Below are 25,797 nucleotides of genomic sequence, written 5' to 3'. Positions count from 1 at the left end.
TCCTTGTTCTTTTCTCACCTGGTACCACTCTGGCTATTACGAGGGTCTGTCGATGGTAGGCAGTATTTTAGACCTAATTTTCCAATCCTATAAGCATTTTTAAGCCCATACTCCATTACAGTCATTATACATCAGCCTGTGGTATCTGGGCTTCATTGAACTCTAAGCCAGAAAGGATTTAGTTTGCATTTGTTATAATAACTACCTTCAAAAACAGTGGATTGGATTAAAATTTTTCAAACGAGGAGAAAGGCAACACACATGGCAGGACACTTCTTTATGCTTTTCTTTTGGCTTATTTATTCTGAGGAGCAGTAATATCCCAGTGTTTGGGACAGTCACATATCTGTCCCTTATTTCAGTGTAAGGATGTTGAGGAGCCCTTGCAGGACCAGGATGCAAAGCCAAGGCGTGAGCATTGGGTTCCTTCAGCATTGTTGTTTTCGCTCCCCTCAGGATCTGGAATCTATCCAGTGAAGCAGGCCAACTTGTGGGTCACGGGTGTGGTCACTCCTAGATTCTGGCAGGGGTTTATCAAAGATCACAGTACGAAAACATCTCAATTCATACTAAAAGTGAAAAGACTGACTTTATCCCAACAGTCTTTGCTTCATTTCTGTGGAAGCTAGATCTCTGAATACAGGATGCAGAATTAAATCTCAAAATATTACATTTTTGTTTACATTAAAAAAAAATCTCAAAACTTCAGGCCAGCTAGATATCACCCAGCTGCCCACATCTAATATGGTGCTTCCTTCTCTCTCAGAGAGCATGACTAGGGCTCAGTGTTCTGTCTCCCAACTTCACGTCCTTGGGCCAGGCCTACCCGTGGTCTACTTACTGGAAGCTACTAGAGAATATGTTTGTTTCTTTCACTTCATTGGAGTACTGAGTGCCATATCCACCGCAAATGACAAACTCAGTTTGAATCTGTGGTTTACTTATAATGTATCCGTCATAATTATATGCTCATAGATGATGTTCGGTAGATAGGTTTTGGAACAACAAGATTGGCCACAAATTTCGCTTTGAAAAGCAGCATAACAGTATGTGAGCAAGGTGTACAATTGGCAGAAGTCCACAACTCAAACCAAAATGATGTTTTCAAAATAGAGGTGACTTCTTTTTCTATCTTTCCTGCTTGTCCACTTAAGGACACAGTATTCGCCTCCCCCCACCCTTTTTTTTTTGTTGTACTTCCTTAAACCAAGCTGCACCATTCTGTTCTAGTTCTCACGAAGAAAATATTTTCATTGAGTGCAGAGATAAATGCATAAGCGCTGGTCCATGGAGGTCTGCGGGCCTCACTGTGTCCCAGCCCCCTCCACACTTCAGCATCCATCTTTTATGGATGAAGCTGCATTAAAAAGGATACTCCTGTATTGAAAATTCCCGATTTCAAAAGTCCGATTTTCTGAGAAAGGGTGATTCTGTTAGCAGTCACCTCTTCGTCTCTACCGTCCCCTCCTCCTGACTGTCGTGCGAGGCAAATAAATTGCATCCAAAATATCTACAGCTGTAAACCCTAAATTGTGTGTCTCCTACGCCCTTTTCTTTTTGCAGTAAAAACCAGCATTTGAGCATGGGGAGCTATTAGGTCCTTAAGGAAAACAATTTACCAGGTAGACCATCCAGAAGGGTCACAAAAGCAGCAGTGTCATAAACGCCTCCACTGCATGGCCGGAGTACAGAGCAATTACTGAGGGAGAGGGTGATCTGAAGGCCACATGTCTTGTTTGTTTCCTCCCTGTCCTAACAGAGAAGCAATCAGTAGGAAATTTCAGAAAGCTTACTTGTCTCTCACAGGAGTCATAAGTGGAATGGGGTCAGGTGCCCTCCATTTTACAACGGGTGGCTCTTGATTTCCCGTTGTGGCCCCCAGACTCCTATTATAGCAAGATTAGAGACAGTAGTAAAGGATCCCCTAAATTTCTGTTGAACACATGAACCCCGTTGTGAAAAATGCCCAGGGTTGACAGGTTTTAGCTGCCACTGGAATCCCATCAAGTAGCCCACATTTTAAAATATTGAGCACCTACTGAAGCAAAGCTTTTTAAACTGCAGGTTGCAATTCATTAGTGGGGTGGAAAATCGGTGTAGAGGGTCGTAAACAGCAGTTTTGTAAAACAGAATAGAAAATACCAGGGTGCATTCCAAAGGTAAGACTGATATTGTGACTTGTAATCTTGGTTCAGTGTGTATGTCTCTGCGTGTGCATGTGTCTGTGTGCACTGGATGAATGTGAAGTGTGTTTCTTACTGTAGATTATAGTTTAAAAAACAGTCTGAGAGCCACTATGGGCTCCAAAACCAGGACGAGAGTGGGGGGAGCAAGCAGGCAGGGTGCAGACTTCAAGGAGGTACTCAAACTCTCAGGTACTCGGCTGCACCTGCCTGACCCCGAGAGCAGTCACCTCCAAGTGTGCCCCTAGGCGCACAGGTCACCTCCCCCTAATCCCATTTCTAATGATCATTTTGGAGACCTCAAAATCTGACCCATGAACTCTGCCAAAGTGTTTTATCAGTGTGGGAAGATAATGGTTCTCCCTAAACCCCTGGACTGAAAACCCACCTGGCAGACTTCCTGGGAAGGCGGCAGAGTCGGAGGAGCCCGAGCTCACCTTGTCCCACGGACACAGCTAGGTAACAGCCACACCTGTGCATCCGCCCCAGAAAACAACCCAAAGATTTGGCAAAACAGACCTCCCAGGCCGTTGCAGAGAGAAGGACATATCAAAAAGGTAGGAGGGGTGAAGACGTGGTTGCAACCGAACTCCTGGTGAGACTGACCACAAACAGGAGAGACACGAGCACTGGAGAAGGGAGAACAGACGGCACACCAGGCACCCTAGACATTGGGAATCTGCGGCGGGAAGAGGAATCTCCACCATCTGGCTTCGAAAAACAACAGGGCTTAACTTTGAGTTTTTAATAACCAGCTGGGCTTTAGCTCCAGGCACTTTTTTTTTTTAATATTTATTTTTAAGAGAGTGAGTGGGGGAGGGGCAGAGAAAGAGGGAGACAACAGAATCGAAAGCAGGCTCTGAGCTGACGGCACAGAGCCCGACACGGGGCTTGAACTCACTGACTGCGAGATCATGACCTGAGCTAAAGTCCGACGTTCAACCGACTGAGCCACCCAGTTGCCCCAATTCCAGGTACTTTAAAAATCAGTGGCTCACCAAAGATGATACGAAATAGTCCCCTTAAAGAGCCAGCACAACAAACAGCCCTGCCAAGATATGGCAGAGAAGCAGCAGTTTGAAAAGCACCTGGCGTATATGTGCAGGAGATTTATTTACTAATCTCAGAATGGGTACTGGAGAGGCAGGGGTCTTTAGGAGACTTCTCCAAGAATTGGTGCTATTGCTCCCATCCCCACCATGTAGATCCCTGGACCACCTGCAGGAAACAGGGGAGACACTCTCCACCTCCCTTGCTAACACCATGCACCCTGCCCCCATGTCCTCGCCCCGTTCACACCACCTCAGCTGGCACGACTCCTTCCAAAGCAGCTCTTGCCAGGTCGCATCCAATAAGCAGCCCTGGCAGGGATTGCTGCCTCTTCAAAGTGACTCCCAGCCTATAGAGAGGGGAAGATAACCACATGCCCTGGCAGCCAAACTTTGTCACTGGCAGTGCGGAGTGAGTGCTCTGCCGGTCAGGGCACCTGCAGCCCTGGCATCTGGCCTGACTCCAGCCCCACCCACCAACAAAAGCTTCCCGGGACAACACCCTGCACTTGAGTGTGACGGCACCCCTTGCAAATAGGCTGAGGGCAGGCATCCGGTCTGATTGCCAACACCACCCAACTGCGAGCCCATGACCACCCAGACCTCTTAGCACAGGGACCAAACCCAGCCCACAACAGGCAAAGTGGACCAACTGAAGATAAATGAAGCCCAGTACAACAGTAAGGCACATACAGTACACACAGGAGACACCCCTGAAGCTCCTGGTTGCGATAAGCAGGGGACATTGGGCTACAGAGTACCACAGGACCTCTTCTTTGTAAGGCCACTACTTTCAAAATCAGGAAACGTAAATAAATGACTTTCCTAATATTTAGAAACAAATGCAGAGTTAGACAAAATGAGACAGAAGAGTATGTCCCAAGTGAAAGAGCGGGACAAAACCACAGCCAAAGAGCCAAATGAAACAGATAAGCAATATGCCTGATGGAGAATTCAAAGTAATGGTTAAAAAGATACATACTGAATTTGAGAAGAGTGGAGGATCTCAGGGAGACCTTCAGCAAAGATAATAAAGAACTAATCGGAGACGAACTCAATAATTGAAATTAAAAATACACTAGAGGAAATCAGATTAGAGAAGGCAGAAGAATGGATCAGTGAGCTGGAAGACAGAGGATAGGAAAGCAACCAGGCTGAACATCAGAAAGAAAAAATGAGAACAGGTTAAGGGAACTCAGTGACATAATCAGGTAGAATAGCTGAACACTTCCCTACTCTGGACAAGGACGCAGACATCCACATCCAGGAGGCAGAAAAAGCCCCCAGTAAAATCAGTCCAAGGAGGTCCACACCAAGACAGAGTAATTGGCAAAAAGTGGTGACAAAGAATTTTTAAAGCAGCAAGAGAGAACAGTTACATACAAGGAAATCCCCATAAGGGTGTGTATCAGCTGATATTTCAGCACAAACATTGCAGGCTAGAAGGAAGTGGCATGATATACTCAAAGTGCTGAAAGAAAAACAAAACAAAACAAAACAAAAAACCTGCAACCAAGAATACTCTACCCAGCAAGGCTATTATTCAGAATAGAAGGAGAGAGAGTTTCCCAGATAAAGGTTAAAGGAATTCATCACCACTAAACTAGCCTTACAAAGAAACATTGAAGAGAATTCTTTGAGTGGAAAGGAAACACCATAATCAAGAGTAAGAAAATAATGAAAGGAAAAAATTTCACAGGTAAATACAAACATAGAAGTTCAATCACTAAAATACCAGTAAGGAGGTAGTAAGATCAGTTATATCTATAAAAAATCAGTCAAGGGATTCACAAAATAAGCAGTAAAGTATGGCATCATACATAAAATATGAGAGCGTGGTAGGCAGGGGGAGTAAAAATTTAGTGCCTTTAGAATGGTTTCAAACTTAAGGGACCATCAACTTAATATGGACTGCTATATGCATGGGAAGTTATTTATCAAACTAATGGTAACCACAAATCAAAGACCTGTAATAGATATGTAAAAATAAAGAGAAAGGAATCCAGGCATATCACTAAGAGAAAGCTATCAAACCACAAAAGAAGACAGCAAGCCAAGAAAGGAAACACAGAGAAGAACTAAAAGAACTGTAAAACAAGTAAAATGTCAATAAGTACATACTTATCAATTATTACTTTGAATGTTAATGGACTAAATGCTCCAAATCTGTTAGATGCTGCCTACAAGAGACTCACTTCAGGCCTAAAGACCCACACAGAGTGAAAGTGAAGGGGTGGAAAAACATTTACCATACAAATGGAAGTGAAAAGAAAACTGGGGTAGCAGTATTTATATTGGACCAAATACACTTTAGAACAACCAGTGTAACAAGACAATGAAGAACCCTACATAATGATAAAGGGAACAATTCAGTAAGAGGATACAACAATCGTAAATATTTATGCACCCAACGTGAAAACACCTAAACGTATAAAGCAATATTAACAAATATAAAGGAAGAAATTGGCAGTAATACAATAATAGTAGGGAACCTGAACACTCACATCAATGGACAGGTCATCCAGTTGAAAATCAGCAAGGAAACAGACTTTGAATGACACATTGGATCAGATGAACCTAATAGATATATTCAGAACATTCCATCTAAAAATGATATAAAATTCAAGTGCACATGCAATGTTCTCCAGAACAGATCACATGTTAGGCCACAGAACAAGTCTCAACAAATTCAAAAAGACCGAAATGACAACAGGCATCTTTTCCAGCCACAAAGGTATGAAACTAGAAATCAACCACAAGAAAAAAATCTGATAAGAGCACAAATACATGGAGGTTAAATAACATGCTATTAAACAATGAATGGGTCAGCCAAGACATCGCAGACAAAATCAACAAATACAGGGAGACCAATGAAAATGAAAATGCAACGATCCAAAGTCTTTGGGATGCAGCAAAAGCTGTTCTAAGAGGGGAGTTTACAGCAATAGAAGCCTACCTCAAGAAGCACAAAAAATCTCAAACAACCTAACCTTATGTCTAAAGGAGCTAGAAAAGAAAAAAGCCCAAACCCAGTAGAGGAAGGAAATAATAAAGATTAGAGCAGAAATAGATGAAATAGAGACTAAAAAAATGGAACAGATGAAATCAGGAGCTGGTTCTTTGAAAAAAAATCAACAAAATTGATAAACCTTTAGCCAGATTCCTCAAAAAAAAGAGACAGGACTCAAATCAAATGAAGGAGAAATAACTGACACCACAGAAATAAAAAGGCTAAGAGAATATTACGAAAAATTATATGCCAACAAATTGGACAACCTAGAAGAAATGGGTAAATTCCTAGAAATCTAGCCTTCTAAGACTATATCAGGAAGAAAATTTGAACAGACCACTTACTAGCAATGAAATTGGAAGGCAGTTTTGCTCACCACTATAACACCAACAATGCCACTAGCAAGGACACCGAATCAGTAAAAAACAAACAAACAAGACAGCAGCAGCAACAAGAGCCCAGGACTAGAGGGCTTCACAGGTGAATTCTACCAAACATTTAAAGAAGAGTTAAGACCTATTCTTCTCAAACTATTCCAAAGAACAGAAGAGGAAGAAAGCTTCCAAATTCATTCTACAAGGGCATTACCATGATACCAAAGCCAGATGATAACATTACTGAAAAAGAAAACTACAGGCCAATATCTGATGAACATGGATGCAAAAATCCCTAATACAATATTAACAAACTGAATCTAACAATACATTAAAAAAATCATTCACCACAATCAAGTGGGATGTACTCCAGGGATAAAAGGGTGGTTCAGTATTTGCAAATCAGTGTGATATGTTAACAAAAGAAAGGATAAAAACCATATGATCATCTCAATAGATGCAAAAAAAAAAAAAAAAAAAAAAGGATTTGACAGAGTATTCATGGCAAAAACTCTCAACAAAGTAGATTTAGAGAGAACATACCTCAACAAAAGACCATATATGAATAACCCACAGGTAACAACATACTCCATAGTGAAAAATGGACAGCTTTTCCTCTAAGATCAGGAACAAAACAAAGATGTCCATTCTTCGCCACTTTTATTCGTCACTTTTATTCCTAGCCACAACAAGACAAGAAATAAAAGGCATCTGAAGTGGAAAGGAAGAATCAAACTTTAATTATTTGCAGATGACATAATACTATATATAGAAAACCCTAAAGACACCACCAAAATCCTAGAGCTGATAAATGAATGCAGTAAAGTTGCAGGATACAAAATCAATAAACAGAAATCGTTGCATTTCTATATGCTAATAATGAAATTGCAGAAAGAGAATAGCAACCAAAAATAATAAGATACTTAGGAATAAACTTGACCAAGGAGGTGAAAGATCTGGACGCCAAAAACTGTAACACACTAACGAAAGAAATTGAAGAGGACAGAAACAAAAAAGCTCATGGATTCGAAGAACCAGTATTGTTAAAATGCCCACACTACCCAAGTGGTCTAGAGAGTTAATGCAATCCCTATCAAAATACCAACCACATTTCTCACAGAAAATGGAATAATTGTAAAATTTGTATGGGACTACAAAATACCCTGAATAGGCAAAGCAATATTGGAAAAGAACAACAAAGCTGGAGGTATCACAATCATAGATTTCAGATACACTACAAAGCTGTAGTAATCAAAACCTTATGGCACAAAATAGACCCATTGATTAATGGAACAGAATAGAAAGCCAGAAGTAAACCCACACTTTTATGGTCAATTAATCTACAAAGGAAGCAAGAATATATAATGGGGAAAAGACTGTCTCTTCAATGAATGGTATTGGGAAAACTGGACAGCTGTGTGCAAAAGAATGAAACTAGACCACGTTCTTATCCATATACAAAAGTAACATGAGACCTGAAACTATAAAATTCCTCAAAGAAAGCACAGACAGTAAGTTCTCTGGCAGTGGCCGTAGAAATATTTTTCTAGATAGGTCTCCTGAAGCAAGGCAAACAAAAGCAAAATTAAACTATTAAGACTATACCAAAATAAAATTCTTTTACACAATAAGGGAAACCATCAACAAAACAAAAGGCAGAATGGGAGAAGATATTTGCAGATGATATATCCAATTAGGGGTTAAAATCCAAAATCTAGAAACACCAAACTTCACTCAACACCAAAAAAATAATGGGCAGAGAGCCCCTAAATAGACATTTTCTAAGAAGACATCCAGTTGGCCAACAGACACATGAAAAGATGCTCAACATCACTAATCAGGAAAATACAAGTCAAAATCACGAGATCCCAATTTACACCTGCCAGAATGGCTACGATCAAAAAGACAAGAAATAACAAGTGCTGGCAAGGATGTGGAGAAAAAGGAAGCTGCATGCTGTTGGTGGGAATAGAGACGGGTACAGTCACTGTGGGAAACAGTATGGAGGTTTCTCAAAAAATTAGAAATAGAATGAGCATAGGATCCAGTAATTTCACCACTGGGTATTTACCCAAGAAAGTGAAAACGCTCATTTGAAAAGATACACGTACTCCCGTTTATTGCAGCATTATTTACAATAGCCAAGATAAGGAAGGGACCCATGTCCACTGAGAGATGGATAAAGAAGATGTGGTATGTATGCACAACGCAATATTACTCGGCCATAAAAAAGAAAAAAATCTTGCCACTTGCACATCACGAATGGATCGAGAGTGTATGATGCCAGTGAAATAAATCAGAGAAAAGACAAATACCATATGATTTCACTCATAGGTGGAATTTAAGAAACAAAACGAACAAAGGGACAGATCCAGAGGACAGCGGGGAGGTGGGTGGGGGGTAAAACAGATAAAGGGGATTAAGAACACACTTGATGAGCCCTGAGAAATGTATGCAATCGGTAAATCATTGTATACCTGAAACTACCAGGACACTGTGTGTTCACTGTGCCTGCACTGCTCAGCTGGAGTGCTGGGGCACAGTGACTCTGGAGTCCAACAAACACCTACGTCTTCCTGTGGTTCCTGAAGGTTCTTCTCTCCTGTTAATAACCTTTCCACATCCAGACATTTTCAGGAAATTAATTCTCCGAACTGCTTTGGATGGTAAGGATTTCACAGATAACATCGGCGGACTTAATGCTTAAAAGAATCGGATGTTACCTGCCAGTGTAGACACTGGCAAACTTTGCTCCAGGTGAATTCAGGGATCTTTCCAACAGAAGTAGAATGTGTGGAAGTGTAATTTACACATATAGTTTATATTAACAGTTAGAGGGAAGGAAAGCCTTATTTCTAAAATTTATACTAAAACTTTTTTTTTTTTTTTTTGGTTTCCGGTTTTGTTTAGTTTTTTAAGAGAGTGTGTGTGTGCAAGTGAGCAGGGGAGGGGGGAGAGGGAGAGAGAGAATCCCAAGCAGGCTCCATGATCAGCACAGAGCCCGATACAGGACTCGATCCCATGACCCTGGGATCATGACCTCAGCGGAAATCAAGAGTTGGACCACAACTGACTGAGCCACCCAGGCACCCCATATGCTAAAATAGTTTTACGAATTTTTCAGTTTTAACTGATTTTTACACTTTATGTTTAGCAGGCTATGCTTTCTGAAGAAGTATTTCCCTTTTCAATTTTATCCGTGATATTCAGCATATTCAGGACTAACACTGAGCTCACAATCTCCATGTAACAACGAAATAATGACTTCTAGTGCTTAGCATGTTGCTAACACACAGGTGGATGGGGTCAAAGACCTCACATTATGCATAAGGTGCCATTTGACCATGCCTCTGTTTTGCCAACTGCAAAATACTTCCCCTGTTGATTTGTGTCTGATTTAAAAGGATGGGACCATTATAAGTCTTACTGAGACGGCTCCTGTTCTTATCCATCAGTCTTAGTGCTGGAGTTCTGCCTGACATCATCCATTTACTATTATCAGTTTGCAGTTAGAAAACTGAAATCCTGGAAGGAATCTGGTTTTCACTGCTGATAATGGCCAAACCAGTGATAATCGTCACAGTGTGCTGGTCTTTTCTTCTTGTCCCTTTTCCCTCACTTGTACAGCATGCACACGGAGGTTTTATCAGCGAATGTGTTTCTTGTACCCACCGGAATCCATCCGCCCCCTGATTTCTCCTTGCTGCTTTATTTTTTATTTAAAAAAATTTTTTTAACGTTTATTTATTTTTGAGACAGAGAGAGACAGAGCATGAATGGGGGAGGGTCAGAGAGAGAGGGAGACACAGAATCCGAAACAGGCTCCAGGCTCTGAGCTGTCAGCACAGAGCCCGACGCGGGGCTCAAACTCACAGACTGTGAGATCATGACCTGAGCCAAAGTCTTAACCGACTGAGCCACCCAGGCGCCCCTCTCCTTGCTGCTTTCTTATTGAAAGGCTGAGACTGCTTAAGCGGGAGAGGTCAAAATTCTAAATTAAAATATTTTATTAGAAACGTCTATTGAAACAATAGACTGGGAAGAAAGCTTTTTGTTAGAACATAGTAGTCTTTTGACGATTACAGCCAGCCATTTCTTTGTCCCTTCCAAATGTGACATGGGTTGAAAATTTTTATCTTTTTCTGTCAGCCTGAAATACTAGGATCATCTGGGTATTCCCCTCAGGCATCTCAGCCCAGTGTCAAAGCACACATCAAACATAGTATTAACCAAAATATAGCAAAGGACACCTAATTGGGGCAGGGCAGGGCAGGAGGGGTGGTGTTAAAAGTACTGATGAAAACGATTTAGCACAGGCCCTGACCACAGATAGTAAATTCTCAGTGAAGCTCATCAAGCAATACTAGCAGTTGATATCCTAACAGTTGTCAAATTAGATGATGTCTGACTGATAGTTAAATTATAAGCCTGGCAACTGATTTTAATCAGGGCTGTTGCTTCCATTTGAAATTAGAACTGTATCAGTGTTTTACAGACCATTGCAAGCAAAATACTCACTCAAGCTTCTTTACTTATTTTTTTTAAGCTTCTTTGCTTATTTGTGCCAAGTTTGGTTGACTGTTCACACACAGGATACTGGATACATAGTTCGCGCACGCGAACAAACCAGTCAGAGGGGAGTGCTTAGGGGAAAGTGCACTTTGAGAATTCCCTGGTCACCAGCGAACCTTAGGGGGCACCATTTATAGAATTCAGTCTAGCGGTCCTTTGCAACCCTGGCCTTAGGAAGCTGTCCTCCCGAAACAGAAATCCCATCCTGTGGTTTCTTTTTTTTTTTTTTCAACGTTTTTAATTTATTTTTGGGACAGAGAGAGACAGAGCATGAACGGGGGAGGGGCAGAGAGAGAGGGAGACACAGAATCAGAAACAGGCTCCAGGCTCCGAGCCATCAGCCCAGAGCCTGACGCAGGGCTCGAACTCACGGACCGCGAGATCGTGACCTGGCTGAAGTCGGACGCTTAACCGACTGCGCCACCCAGGCGCCCCCCATCCTGTGGTTTCTAAGTGGGGTACGGACGATCAACCTTCTTTTACACTGACCGCAGCTAGGAACAAACATGAGGCCTAGATTGATTTTACTGTCTGACACAGCCTATTTCTTTCCCTCCTAACATTTAGTTTCAGTCTCCACAGTCCATTAATAAGTCTAAAACTTCTTTCTAAAAATAAAAATGGGGCCATAATAACCCTATATCACCCAAAGTCCTAAGTGGTGATCTCATATCCTTAGTATAATTCAACAGGGAGACAGGACATGGGGATTTCAGTTATGTCAGCACAACTTTACCCGAGTTTGACTGGTTTGTTTTTTTAAAACGATTGTAAAATATTCCCTTGTCTCACAGGCAAGACTCGGAAGACCGGCCTTCTCTCTGCCAAGTCGTCAGTGGAGTCCGGCTTTAAGTCCTTCAACAGGAATCAGCTGGGTAACTACCCAACCCTGCCTCTGACAAAGTCCGGGGATGCGCTGAAGCCCGGGGAGGAAGGCAGGCTGGGCGGCGGTCTCGCCCCTCACACCTCCAAGGGCTGCGACCAGCCATGTGTGACTGGTCTGAACAAAAACCGAAGAAGCCTGCCCGTTTCCATCTGTCGGAGCTGTGAGACCCTGGAGGGCCCCCAGCCCGTGGAAACTTGGCCCAGATCCCATTCCCTGGACGACCTTCAAGGAGAGCCTGCTGCTGAGAAGGACGTGCCCGGCGAGGTGACAGAACCCTCCCCTCAGATTGTCCCACAAGTGCCACAAAAGACAACCCCCTGCACCACAAAGGTTCAAAGCCCCCGACGAGATCCTGCTGTTGACAATGCACTGCTACTGACCCAAAGCAAGAGATTTTCTGAACCTCAGAAGACAGCTAAGAAACTAGATGGCTCCATAGCAGCCTCCTCCCGTGGCACATCACCTCCTCCGTGTTTGCCCAAAAACTATGACGCTCAACCTCCTGGAGTTAAACACGGTTTAACAAGGACACCTCTCGAGAGTCACAGGAAAGGACTCGAGTCTGAAGGAACACACCATCCCGCGGGCACCAAAGAAGGCCTAGATGCCGCGCAGAGGGGCCCCGAGGCAAGAACGCAGGCCAGACATCCCTCCCAGCCTCCACCTGTTCCCGCCAAGAAAAGCCGAGAACGCCTGGCCAACGGACTCCACCCCGGCCCTCCCGGTCCCGACGCACCAAGCCTGCCCGCTAAAAAAGGCAGCCCCGGTGACTGTCACTCACCTCAGGCTCCTAGGCCTCCCTCGGCACAGGAGCCCGGCAGCCCGCCCAGCTCGAGGCCGCCACCCTGGCTCTCAGAGCTCCCGGAGAGCGCCAGCCTCCAGGAGCATGGCGTGAAGCTGGGCCCGGCTCTGACCAGAAAGACCTCCTGCACCCGGGGAGTGGACCTGGAAACGCTCACTGAGAACAAGTTGCGAGCTGAAGGCATCGATCTCACCGAGGAGCCGTACTCTGATAAGGTACCCGAGGCCTCACGGGCCTCTGCTGTTTTAAGTCAGGCAGCCAGGTAAGAGGAGCACCACAGCTGCCCCCTGACGCCGGCCTGGTGGCAGGGGCCGTGCTCGCCGCGGGGGTGCGTGGGCCCGAGCGGGGCCCCTCTGCTGCCAGGCGATGCGCCGAACGGGAGCCGACGCAAATACGGCCTTGGACCTTTCTTCTCTCTTCCCTTCCCTCCTTTTGCTTGGTTTCGATTTTTGGCGGCTAGATTTTTGCAGGAACAACTATCGAGGAATACTAGAACTGGTTCCAGAAAGGGCTGCTTTAGCAGACAGACCTGAAGTGCAGTCTCCGGGTCTTACTGAACATGTATCTTTTTACACGTGAACACGCGCCCACTTCATTTCCTATCTGTAAAATGAGATTCATAATAACCTGCGTAACTACCTTTTCTACAGGGACTATTAGGAGCAAATAAATGTGAGCACACTGCAAATTGTAGAACCCTTTTCAGGTGTAATTATATTGTACAGTTATCTGTATAGTTAACAGAGTTGGAATGATTATATGAAATATCCTCCTGTACCAAAAGCACTGAGAAAACTCATTTAAACTCCTTTCATTGAAAGCACGTTGCTTATTTGGAAAAAAAAAAAAAAAAAGAAAGAAAGAGAGATCTACCAATACCAAAACGATTTTGGAGACCAATGATGATAGATATAGCTGTACATTATTCCTAGAAATGCATATTTCGTTATAGTACATCCCTGGGAGGCCTTGTTATAAACTTCTTTTCACCACAAATGCCTTACAGTATGATCTTCCTCCTCCTCCTCGATATTTAGTGAATAAAAATCCCTTAGAACGGAAAGGAGAATCTGCGTCTACGGTACACGCCTAGGGATTGGCGGTATAAAATAAACGGGCCGCACACACGAGACTACCTGCCGTAGGGCACAAGTCTGCCCGTTTCCCCTGTCGTTTAGGAAATGGTGCATGTGGTGCAAAATGATCCAGTACAGTGAGGTGAGGTCACTGGTCCAAATGATACAAGACGATTATGTTCTTAGGTTTCAAAACCTTTTCCTCAGAGCTCATCAGTACCCGAGAGATCAAGATGTAAACATGTTCTAACACCCATCATGATTCTCAATCTATTCACTTCAAGTGAACACTTTTGGGGACACGTCCCAGTAGCCGTAGGTGTCTTAGCCTACCTTGTCTTGTGTTTGCTGCTGTCGAAGAAGAAATTCGTTGCCACCCGTGACGCCACATTTCTGCTCTCCCTCACAGCACGGCCGCTGTGGGATTCCCGAAGCCCTGGTGCAGCGATATGCAGAGGACTTGGATCAGCCCGAGAGGGAAGTTGCCACCAACATGGACCAGATCCGCGTGAAGCTGCTTCGGAAGCAGCACCGCATGGCGGTGAGCAGCCAGCACCCGGGGTCTCCCCTCGCTCGACTTTGGAAGTCCATGGAGTTAGGGCGCTTCGGGATGTGCGTGCTGGCCACCACGGAGTAGCCCAGGGTTCCCTCCAGCTATCAAAAGGAGACACCTGGAGGGAAAGCAATATTCAGCCTGTAAAGTTTTCAAAATACAGTTTTGTTAAGAAAAAAATGAAAATTGGCCATAATCCCAGAACTACAAAAGTTTTTTTTTTTTTTTTTAGGTCTTTAAATTTATATCTATTTCTAACTATCTATTTGTATCTATTTCTATTTTGAGATAGAGAGCAAGTGAGAGAGAGAGAGTTCACCCTTGCAAATAGGGGAGGGGCAGACAGAGAGGGAGAGAGACGATCCTGAGCCGACTCTGCACTGTCAGTGCAGAGTCCGATGTGGGGCTTGATCCCACGAACCGTGAGATCATGACCTGAGCTGAAATCAGACGCTTAACTGACTGAGCTGCCTAGCACCCCTGAAAAAGTTTTTAAAAGTCTGTCTAGCTATTTCTCTGCACATACAATAGTAAATGTGTAGTTTTGAAACCTGATGTTCAGTTCTCAGATCATGAATCTGTTACTAAACATTCTTTTATATTATCAATATGTCAAAACATTCTAGTAGGTAAATGTGCCCTCATTTAGCCAATCCCAAATGGTTGCAACACTTAAATTCTCCCCAACTTATTATTTTAAATAATTTAGCAAACAACACCCTTAATATATTATAGTCTTTGTAGACTCTCAAGGTCAATTTGAGTATATATTCCTTCAAGAGGATTTGCTTGTAGAAGCCTGCACAAAATCTCAAGAATTTGCACATTTGTCAGAAAACCACCTTCCTAAAAGATGTAGCACTTGGTCTTCCCCGAAGTCAATTGTAAATGTCCATTTCCCTGCCCTAGCTAACACTTGGTATTATTGCATTTTATGTTTTTTAGAACTACACTAATGATATATCTAATTTTCTGGTTAACGTAGATTCAAAATACCATGGAAAATCTGTTTTATACAGTCTCTACCTGGGCGCCTGTGTGGCTCAGTCAGTTCCCTATCTGACCCATAATTTTGGCTCAGATCATGATCCCAGGGTTGTGGGATTGAGCCCCACATCAGGCTCTGCACTGAGCATGGAGCCTGCTTGAGATTCTCTCCCTCCCTCTGGCCCTCTCCCCTGCTCATGCGCTCTTAAAAACACAAAACAAAACTCTACCCACTGAGTATCTTACTTGCCACACTACTGCACAGGCCTGCCTCTTTATTCACCTAGAGATTTCACTGAAAAGCTTATCACCAGAAGACAAAATAGCAAGGTATAGAAATGCTTACAAATTGGAGACTTGGATGTTAGGTTAATTAGGGTTAGATCTAATTCCAAATACTTTGTAGAACCTCAAACACTTCTTTGAAGATAGATCTCACCTTCGAAAAGCTGAGAAGGAATTCTTGATGCTACTCTTGGGTCTTTGACACCTCACAGCAGGATCACTTTGTAATAGTCTAGCAGTGCAGTATTTCAGTAGTGTTCCTTTTAGGTATAGAAGAATCCTCCAGTAGCCTGTGTCAAGTCTTTATAAAATTGCTTTCTTTCTTTATCCAGATCCCAAGTGGCGGACTCACAGAAATCTGTAGAAAGCCCCTCTCTCCCGGATGTGTCTCGTCTGTGTCAGATTGGCTGGTTTCCATCGGTCTGCCCATGTATACCAGCGCCCTCACTGAAGCCGGGTTCAGCACATTGGGCCAAGTGCCTTCTCTGTCCCACACTTGCCTTCAGGAGGCCGGCATCACAGAGGAGAGACACATAAGCAAGCTTGTGTCTGCAGCCAGACTCTTCAAACTGCCACCAGGCCCTGAGGCCATGTAGCCAGGCCCATCATGGAGCTCCCCAGACAAGAGCCACCCTTTCACTGTGCTTAGGATGCTAATGCAATCCCTCCTCCTTGGGACCTGCAGACCAGATCCAGAAGAAAGGCCCGGTGTAAGGCCGACCGGAGCACGAAACCTCGGCACGAGACTGATGACCCTCTCTTCTCCAGAAGAGCCCCCCTCGAGGAAATTGGTGTGGTTCTCTTTGACTCCCCCAAAGAAAAGACAAGCACTAACTTTTATTTTCAGAACACAAAAGAACCAGGATGCCAGCTCGCCGCCCATGCTGTGCCTCCAGTCTGTCTTGGTGTGCTGGCAGAGGGAGGGGGCAGCCGCTGTCGTTTCTGAGAATGCCCTTGCCTTGCTGTCTGTCACCCTGCAGGATGCCTGAGGGCAGGCGGGTATTGGCCAGGCCAAAGTAACAGACCCAGGAGTTACTGTACGCCATTGACTATGCTTGTTTATTCAAAAGAAAATTGGCTGCATTAGGGGAAAAAAAAAAAAAAAAGTCCTATTCTCCTTTAAGTAAACAAGAGACATTTTAATAATTGCTTTCTAGCAATCAGCTTTTATTTGCCTTAATATAAGCTTTTAAGCAGTTATCTGGTGTTCACCACCCTGTAACCATAGTTCCAGATCTTCAGCCTAGACTGCCATCTAACATACCAGAGATGTTTTCAGCAAAAAAAAAAAAAAAAAAAAAAAAGAAAAAAAAGAAAAAAAAAGAAAGAAAAGAAAAAAAAGAAAAAAAAAGGGCTTTTCTAATTGCCTCACTCTAACATGGCTTAATTTGTAGGGGTGTTTGTCAGGCACAAACTTCATGTTGGCTTTCAGTTTTTAAACTAACCACAAATCCAGTAAAAAGCTATCTGAAACTCACAGATCAGGTGTGTATGTGAGCGTGCATGCATGTGTGTCCATGTGTGAGCGCGTGTGTATAGAAACTACCTTCATTTTAAATCAGTTTTGTTTTGTTTACGATGTTGGTCACCGTGCTGCAGTATTGACTTTGACTCCCGACCACGACCATTCCAGAATTCACTCATCAGCTAACAGGTCACCTTTGCAAAGCCACCGTAAGGTTGAATATTTCAGAAAGATGCTTTTAAAAGGGAAGTAGTTTATAAGAGATTTTTAAAGTTTTTTTTTCCACTTTTATAATTAAGGTACTGTTTTCCTCCCTTTATTAAGAGATCATTCTTTTAATTCAGATAATAGTTCATTCTGGAGCCAGACAAAGCACGTTAGCCATGTATTAAGTATGTGCCATTTTCAGTTGTTTTCCTACTGATTAGAGCGTTTACCATTCTCTTTTAGTCTGGTGTCTGACTTTTCTAGCACACAGAAATTTAGGCAACTAAATTAAGGTTTCCGTTGCTTACTAAATGAATTTCCTCTACATTCTTAGTCATGAGAACTATTCTAAGCATTGAATGTGATCATTGACAACAAACACTTTGAAGACAAAGCCTTGATCAAAAGCTCTTAAACATTTCATCTCCTCGTTAAAACGATTCCCCTCAAGGTGGGGGGGGGGGGGGAGTAACTTCACTCATTACAAAGCCATCTTCAGCATTTGCTCTATGTATTTGGATCCGTGTTTCTGAGGAAAAGGATGTTCTCAGGTTATATATTTTTTTCACGCTTTGGTATACATTTAAAAAAAATACGGTTCTTCAATAGTATTCACCTTCTATAAGACGCCATGTGAAAAAGTTGTGGAAATGCAGAATAAAAAGCTAAAAGCTGCCAACTTTCTACCGAAATCTGAAAAACAGCCCATTTTTGCCATCTCGGGTTGTGCACACAGCCCACGTGGACTGTGACGATACCGTCGAACTGTAGCGCTTGTGCTGTGGTGGAGACAGGTGCAGGGACACAGAGCCTCGGCAGGACATTCTGAGATCCTGCTCGTAGTGTAAGCCGACCACACACAAGTCACACAACAGATAACAGAGGAGGAGGGGTCATCTTCTGTGAATTTCCCAGTGTTAGTTCATTTTCAGTGTCAGATTTTCATTTAAGTAAAAGTGGCACCAGCAAAGGGAATGTTCTGGAGTTCTTGAAAATGCCAAACCCTATTTTTGTCCTTCTTCTTTGGAAATCATTGCCTTTGCGTAGAAAAATCAAATTCAGGGACCATGAATGATTTTCAGTGGGAAGATCTTCCTAACCTGAGGGGTCTGAGATTTTTACTTTATCGTGCTTTTAAAGAAAAAAAATTTTTTTTGTTATTGTTAGTATTTGTTTGGTCTTTTGCTTTAAACTTTTAATTTGATCCTAGAAAAGCCTGAATGTTTGTGTGTGACATTTGACTAAGGTGGTTTAGGGACCGCGTGTCAGAAGACAGGTAGGTAGGTGTTAGGCGCTAGCAATATCCGGTTTTAATCAATTGCACTTGGTACAGAATGTTGAGGAAGGGTTTAAAGTGTCGTCTTTGGAAAGCACAAAAGAAACCTGGAAAGGCAGTTTGGCTCAGGTAGCTACACATCCGTTGTGTGTAATTTTTACTGTAAAGCTGTCTAGAAGGACATGCGGCCAGCCCCAACCACTATTTACATTCCCAGATAACCAGGAAGCAGATACATTTTCATGGCCTTCTCTTAGCAGCCCTTTTCTCTGTCCTGATCCCCGGTGTGGGTGAAATTGGAAATTACTAGTCTATTGCAAACCAGTTCCTGACATAGCAAAATTTGCTTTCATAACTGCAGCAAAAGAAATCAGTTCACCAAGTCAATGCTGCATTGTGTGTACTGTATTATTTTCAGAAAATATAGTAGTCTGAGTCCAAGTTACCTTGATTTTAAATTGATAGAGAAATGCAAGAAACTGTCAAGCAAGTTATATAACAACTAACAACATTGCACTTTCTGTATATGAAATCAATATTTAAATAACTTATTTTTCTCCATTGCTGTTCTTAAACATTGTAAGTAGCTGTAATATACCAGTACCGATATGTCCTTGCGATTGCTTCAGCCCAGGAAAGCTGTGTATTGTTTTAAAAATTGTAAAAACTATTGTGATGATTCATTTAGCAAAGAGAAAGGTGGACAGAAGGGTTTTCCTATGTATCAAACTTGTCTATAATTATGTCATCTTATGTACCTAGGAAAAATAAATAAATTTCGTCAGTTGACTATGCCTCTCTTGTTGTTCCTTGGGTATTTCAAAGATGAACGGAGTAGAAATGAAAGGTAATTTACAAAAGTGTGGTGTAAGAATGAACTCTATTGTAAAAACAATTGTATACAATTAATTCTGCCACATCACAAAACTCACACACACTCATTCTCTTTGCAATATGCTAACGTACTGCCTCTCCCAAATATTACATAATCAAATCCCAGAACCACAGCATCTTAGACCAGAAAGAATTTTGAAGGCATCTACAGTCTAAGCCCATCATTTTCAAATGAAGAGTGAGTCCACGTAGGTGGTTGACTCATCCAATATCACACAGCTAAGTGGTAACAGAACCCAAATCTTGCATTGAGGGAGGAAAAAAAAAAAATCTAGGTTCGGATGGATATTCCAGAAATCGACCCGACAAAAATCATGTTTCAAACTGGTGTATCACAATTGATATAAAAACTTTTTTTTTATTAGGAGGACATTGTTTGTAATAAAATTTTGAATAGGTGATACCCGTACTTGAGATTAAAAAAAAACAAAAACAAAAAGCGCCCGCTCCTTTCCTCCCAGCCACTATCCCCGTCCTTGCAGGTAAGTAGTATAACCGGTGTGTGCATATCTTTTCAGAAATGCCCACACATTTACAAATACAACTGCCTATGTATTTTTCCATACAGGAATGACCTTATATTCTTCACACTTCCTTACCGTGATTTTACATTCAATGTATGTTGGAGATCTTTCCATGTCAATACCCCACCATTCTCTTAAAGACCACATAATACTGTTATGCCAATAATTTAATCACTACCCTGTGAAAGGACAGTATCTTGCTGTTATAAAAAAGCTGTTAGAGGGTGCCTGGGTGGCTCACTCAGTTAAGTATCTGACTTCAGCCTGATCTCACAGTTCGTGGGTTCGAGCCCCACGTCGGGCTCTGTGCTGACAGCTCAGAGCCTGGACCCTGCTTCGAATTCTGTGTCTTCCTCTTGCTCTGCCTCTCCCTCCCCCTCAAAAATAGACATTTTTTTTTTAAAGAGCTGCTAGGAATATCCTTGTACCAATATCACTTAGCACATGGAACTGTGTTAAAATTACATGTATTTTAGATTTTGATAGAATTTTTTTTTTAAACAGAAAGATGAAATATTGCCAAATTTTTTGGAGAAAATGCATCAGAATGGGATTGAGAATAGGAAAGATTACCTTCTTTTGTTTATCATTTTTGAGAGAGAGCACACGAGCGGAAGAGGGGCAGAGAGAGAGAGGGGGAAGGAGGATCTGAAGTGGCCTCTGTGCTGACAACAGCGAGCCCGATGCGGGGTTTGAACTCACAAACCACGAGATCATAACCTGAGCTGAAGTCGGATGCTCAACTGAGCCACCCAGGCGCCCCTTGATAGAATATTTTAAATCCACTGGTAGACTTCGTTAAAGGAAGCTTTACCAAGATAGGTTTTATTTCTAAATCCGGATCTTACGCTCTATCCCCTAATCCATTTTGCAAATGGGGAGAGTTCATGTATTCTTAGTGTGGTGGTTCATCTGAAGGGCTGAATTATTTTAAATAACTATAAATCTCCAATCTTCTCTCAGACTGACTCCTAAGATTCAACGGTTCAATTCAAAGAAAATACTTTCTTGTGATTCCTAAGAAACCATGACCCGATTCTTGGTGTTTGTTCTAAGTGCACTTCATATATGGACACTTGGGTTGCTTTTACTTAGAAGTTACAAAGAACAGGCACCTGCATGGCTCAGTCCATTAAGCTTCCGACTCTTGATTTCGGTTCAGGTCACGATCCCACAGTTTGTGGGTTCAGGTCCCGCGTCCAGCTCTGTGCCGACAGCATGGAGCCTACTTAGGATTCTCCGTCTACCGCTTTCTCTGTCCCTCCCCTGTTCGTACTCACTCGTGCTCACATGCACGCGCTCTCTCTCTCACACACACTCACTCACACACACACACACACACACACACACACACACACAAAATAAAGGGATAAACTTTTAAAAAGAGAAGTTACAACGACATACATTTGATTAGGGAAAGGAGAGAAGGATGATGGTCATTCTTTAACCGCACAAGCCATTTTGGAAACCTTGGAATGACGGCTTTCTCACTCTTAGCTGGGAGGACCCACTCAGAGCTCACTGTACACAGTCCTTCCTTGGAGTGCACGTCCATGTGTGAGTGTGAGAGGCAGGGTGAATACTCAGGTGTAGGTGTCTAGACTTCCCCTCAGGATTGCGGGCAGCTTTATTTGCAAGCATCGCCATTCCTCCCCCAGTCCCTCCAACACTACTCACCACCCCCCTCCCAGAGAAAGGGAATTTAGCTGCCTGTCCTCGTGCCCTTTAGCAAAAGCACCTGAAGGTCCTAATCAAACCATGTTGGAGACAAGTGTGGAAGGACTCCGGGATGTGCGGGGGAACCATGGCAGTTAAGACTCAGCTGATGGGCCTTTACCGCCATCCCAGCATTCTCAACACCTGGGTAACAGATAAGGAAGGTCACAGCCACAAGCGAAATGTGTACGGAGGTCTGTGGGAACCAGAGGAAAACCCGACTCAGTCAAGGAGAGAAACAAGTCAGAGGAGGCAGTCGATGTGGCTTATAACTGTGTGCCTGTGTGCTAAGAGCACTAGGCCCTCAAACACACTAAGTCTTGAAAAGCATGAGAAAAAAAGCTCTCCCTCCCACCTCCTGATCCACTCGCCTCTCATCCTGACTGGATGATCCTTTCCCCCGATTAATAAAAAACTTGGACGCCATGTCCTGGGCCCCCCATCTCCGGACCTCCTTTCAGCACACTTGCAAACTCCCCCACGTCCTCACCTCCGATTTCCTCCTCACAACAGCATGACTGGAGGGGCGTCTCTCCATCTGCCTAATCCTACCCGTGCTCAAGATCCGGTCCTGGGATCCCTCGCTTCTCTGCAGCTTCCCCTTGAACGTGTTTGCAGCAGGCTGGTGCTCTGCTTTCCAGGCCCATCCAGAGCCCCCCTTTGGGGGTAATTCCTGCATTTCCTTTGGGACAACGGCAATCCTCACATTTCCAGGGATCCGGGTGCAACCTTTCGTCCTGGTGTCCCTCAGGCCTCTCCGAGTGGTGAGCAGAGCTCCTAGCTCATAGCCTCCATGACCACAGGACTGGGCTTTGGAGTTGAGTGTCAACACACGACAGGGTTGGAACTGAGCTATCTGATGGCGGTGCCCAGGAAGCTCAGTGATGGAGGAACCCGCGGTCCTCCTGTCCTTTCCAAAGCTCGTTCAGCCTTTCTTTTGTTAGATTCCTTATGCCACTGGCCAAACATCTTTTCTCAAATACTCCTAATATTCCAACTCTAAAGCCTCCCACTTTGAACTTCCAAATGAAGCAGTATTCACAGATACGTACGGGCAAGGCTATAGCTACGATTTGGCCCACAGCCCTCCTCGGACAGAGCCCGTCCATCTCCAACCACTCTGGGCCCCTCATTCGAATGAGGCTGACGTCGAAGGGGGCCAACACCTGCGCATCCCCAATGGGTCAGGAGGGTAGAGTTGTTGGTATCATTCCGGGCCGGAAGGAAAATCAAACTGATGAGGAATTGGCCAAGGAGAGCCCACACGTGGGGTTATGAAGAACTGATTGTGGTCCCTGGGGGACCAGAATAGGCATCGTCAGCAATTTAAAAGCACATGCTGTAAGCCTGTATTTAAGGTGCCACGGGAGATCCAAGGCAGTGGTGGGTAAAATACCTGACCACAGGGAGATCTTAAACTCATTAGAACAGGTCATACGAAATACTGAGAGGCCTAAAAGTTAAGATGGAGACAGTGTGGCTTCGTGGCTCCTCAATGCAAAAAAAAGCAATTGGACTAGCAGAGAGAAGAGTGGTTTCTCTACTGTCTTCCGAGTAGGCATTTCCAGCATTGACTCCCCTTGTTATTTGGGAGGATGCCTCCTTGTGTGTGATGTGGCGCGCCCCTCAGTCCCATGCCCACACGGTGGGGGACACAACTCAAGCTCCACAAGCCAGCCAGATTCTCCCACCTCTGTCTGGACCCAGATCTACCAATGCAGAGACCTGAGCGCAGTTGGTCTACAGTGCGGTGCCACACGGCCGCGATGCCCTGGCCTTGCTGCCTTGGCCCAGGACCGTCCCCTGGCTTCCAGCTTCGCAGCTGCTGCACCTACCTCGATTCCAGGCGGTTTATCGGTTCGCCAGTCTCCTGATGACCCTCTGGAGCCCGGGACTCTGTCTCCGGAAACTATTTTCTGTTGCTTTTAACAAAAAGACTGACTTCTGTCAACCTTCAAAACAAAACTGCCAGTTATGTTACCACCAAAAGATGGGCTTGTTCTGGAATAGCCGAGAACTGCAATCCAGGACAAACAAGCTGGGACAAAACCCCAGGCAAGCCCTGGGGGGAAAAGGCGATGGGCGCTCTTTTACAGCGAAAGCGAGAATTGGGGAGGTTGTTGTAAACACAGAGATCATTGGAGTGAACTGGGAGTTAGAAGTATAATGGCTTCCCATTGGCCGTGTTGCGACCATCTCTCATTGGCTGGCTTGTTGCCGGGGGAGGAGCAAAGCCTTTCTTCCTCCTCTGGGTGGTAAAGACGTTCGCAACTGCAAGGTGCCTTGTTTCCCGTCAAATTTGCAATTAACGATGAGTGGTAGGGCCTGAGAGCTCTCGTTGCCAAAACTCCTGGCCCTGTTCTAGTGAGGTTTCCCTTAATTAACTTCCACGGTTCCGAGGCCATCCTATTTGTAGGAAATTTCCTCTTTTCTACTGTATTATTATTAGCTTTTTAAAAACAAGAACAGGTCTTGTTTATCTTTCCTAGCCTTAGAGTTCTTGACGCTTCACAGCTCCTCCGGAACGGTGTATCTAATTGGAAAAAAAAGTAAAGGTGTTAAAGGAATACTCTTTCTGTGTTTGTTTTACAACCACCTGGCATTATAGTGGATGCTCATTTTGGTATAGTTGAAAGAACCTTACCTTTGGAGTCACATTGAATTCCACTCTTTATTTTTTTTAATGTTTATTTATTTTTGACCAAGAGAGAGAGAGAGAGAGAGAGAGAGAGAGAGCATGAGTGGGGAAGGGGCAGAGAGAGAGGGAGACCCAGAACCCAAAACAGGCTCCAGGCTCTGAGCTGTCAGCACAGAGCCTGACACAGGGCTCAAACTCACGGACAGTGAGATCATGACCTGAGCCAAAGTCAGATGCTCAACTGACTGAGCCACCCAGGCACCCCTAAATTTCACTCTTGAGATGGAATTCCTCAGGGTCTCTGGCCGCTCAACCTCCCCGAGCCTTCGTTTCCTCACTTCCAAGCACGACCAATAATTCCTACCTCACTGGACTATTGTGAAAATTAAATGAGACATTAAAGTGGGAGATAAGCGTGCTGAACAACCCGATACCCACTTGTGAAAGAATGACCTCCTTCCCCCTCCCCCACCTACCCCACGTCATATACCAAGATGATCTCAAAGTGGATCACAGACCCAAATGTAGGAGCTAAAACTAGAAAAATCTTAGGAGAAATTTGAAAGTAAATCTTCATGACCTTGTATTAAGCGAAGGATTTTGGAGATGATAAAGAAAAGCACAAAAAAAAAAAAAAAGGAAAAAAAAAAGAGAAATGCACAAGTAACAAACGAAAAAGTAGATAGACGTCACCAAAATTAAAAAACTATTATGGATCAAAGGGAGCCATAAAAAAATGAAAAGATAAGCCATAGAATGGAAGAATATATTTGTAAATCATCTACCTGACAAGGGTCCAGTAGCAGAATTTGCTGAGGTATTTGGGGAGAGTACGAGTGCCTGCTAGTAAGTAGAAGGTTCTTTTGGGGGTAATGAAAATGTACTAACATTATAAAGGGATGATGGCAGCACGAAATCTGTGAATATGCTAAAAACCACTGAATTATACTGTACATGTTAAAGGGCATATGAAGTGTATGTCAATAAAGTTACCAAAAGTTAGACAGCGTATACCTAATACTGTACAATAGAAAATGTTTACATCTAACCATTGGCCACAAATGTACAGGTAGTAAGTGCTCCAAATACATCTTGTTGCTTTGATTTATGATGATTCATTGGGCGAAAAGTACTTGAAAGAGACTGCTGGAAGGTGCCTCCGTTTGGAATCCTGAGACCCAAAGCCAGTGGGACTGATGCATTGTTTTGTAAGAACGTACTTTTAAGATGTGCTGTTAAGATGTACTTTTGCGTGTGTGCGTGAAACGAGAGAAAGGCACGTATAGAAGAAGGGGTGGGG

At 43.6% G+C, this 25,797-nt stretch overlaps 1 protein-coding gene across 11 annotated transcripts in view; it reads left to right on the top strand.

Annotated features, from left to right (window-relative positions):
• The window catches only part of SASH1 (SAM and SH3 domain containing 1), a 334,045-nt gene extending 314,531 nt beyond the window's left edge, over positions 1-19,514 (top strand). For all 11 annotated transcript variants that reach the window (XM_019424975.2, XM_019424977.2, XM_019424976.2 and 8 more), the window contains 3 exons: positions 11,983-13,091; positions 14,362-14,493; positions 16,110-19,514. In XM_019424975.2, the coding sequence (XP_019280520.2) occupies positions 11,983-13,091; positions 14,362-14,493; positions 16,110-16,373 (1,505 nt within the window). In that variant the 3' untranslated portion in view covers positions 16,374-19,514. The remainder of the gene's footprint in view (positions 1-11,982; positions 13,092-14,361; positions 14,494-16,109) is intronic.
• The last annotated feature ends 6,283 nt before the right edge of the window (positions 19,515-25,797 follow it).

This window comes from Panthera pardus, unplaced genomic scaffold (genome assembly GCF_024362965.1).
Source record: "Panthera pardus isolate Hobbes unplaced genomic scaffold, ASM2436296v1 HiC_scaffold_17, whole genome shotgun sequence".
NCBI lineage: Eukaryota > Metazoa > Chordata > Mammalia > Carnivora > Felidae > Panthera > Panthera pardus.
The sequence above is the reverse complement of the archived record's forward strand: the minus strand, read 5'-3'. Positions and strand labels throughout refer to the sequence as shown.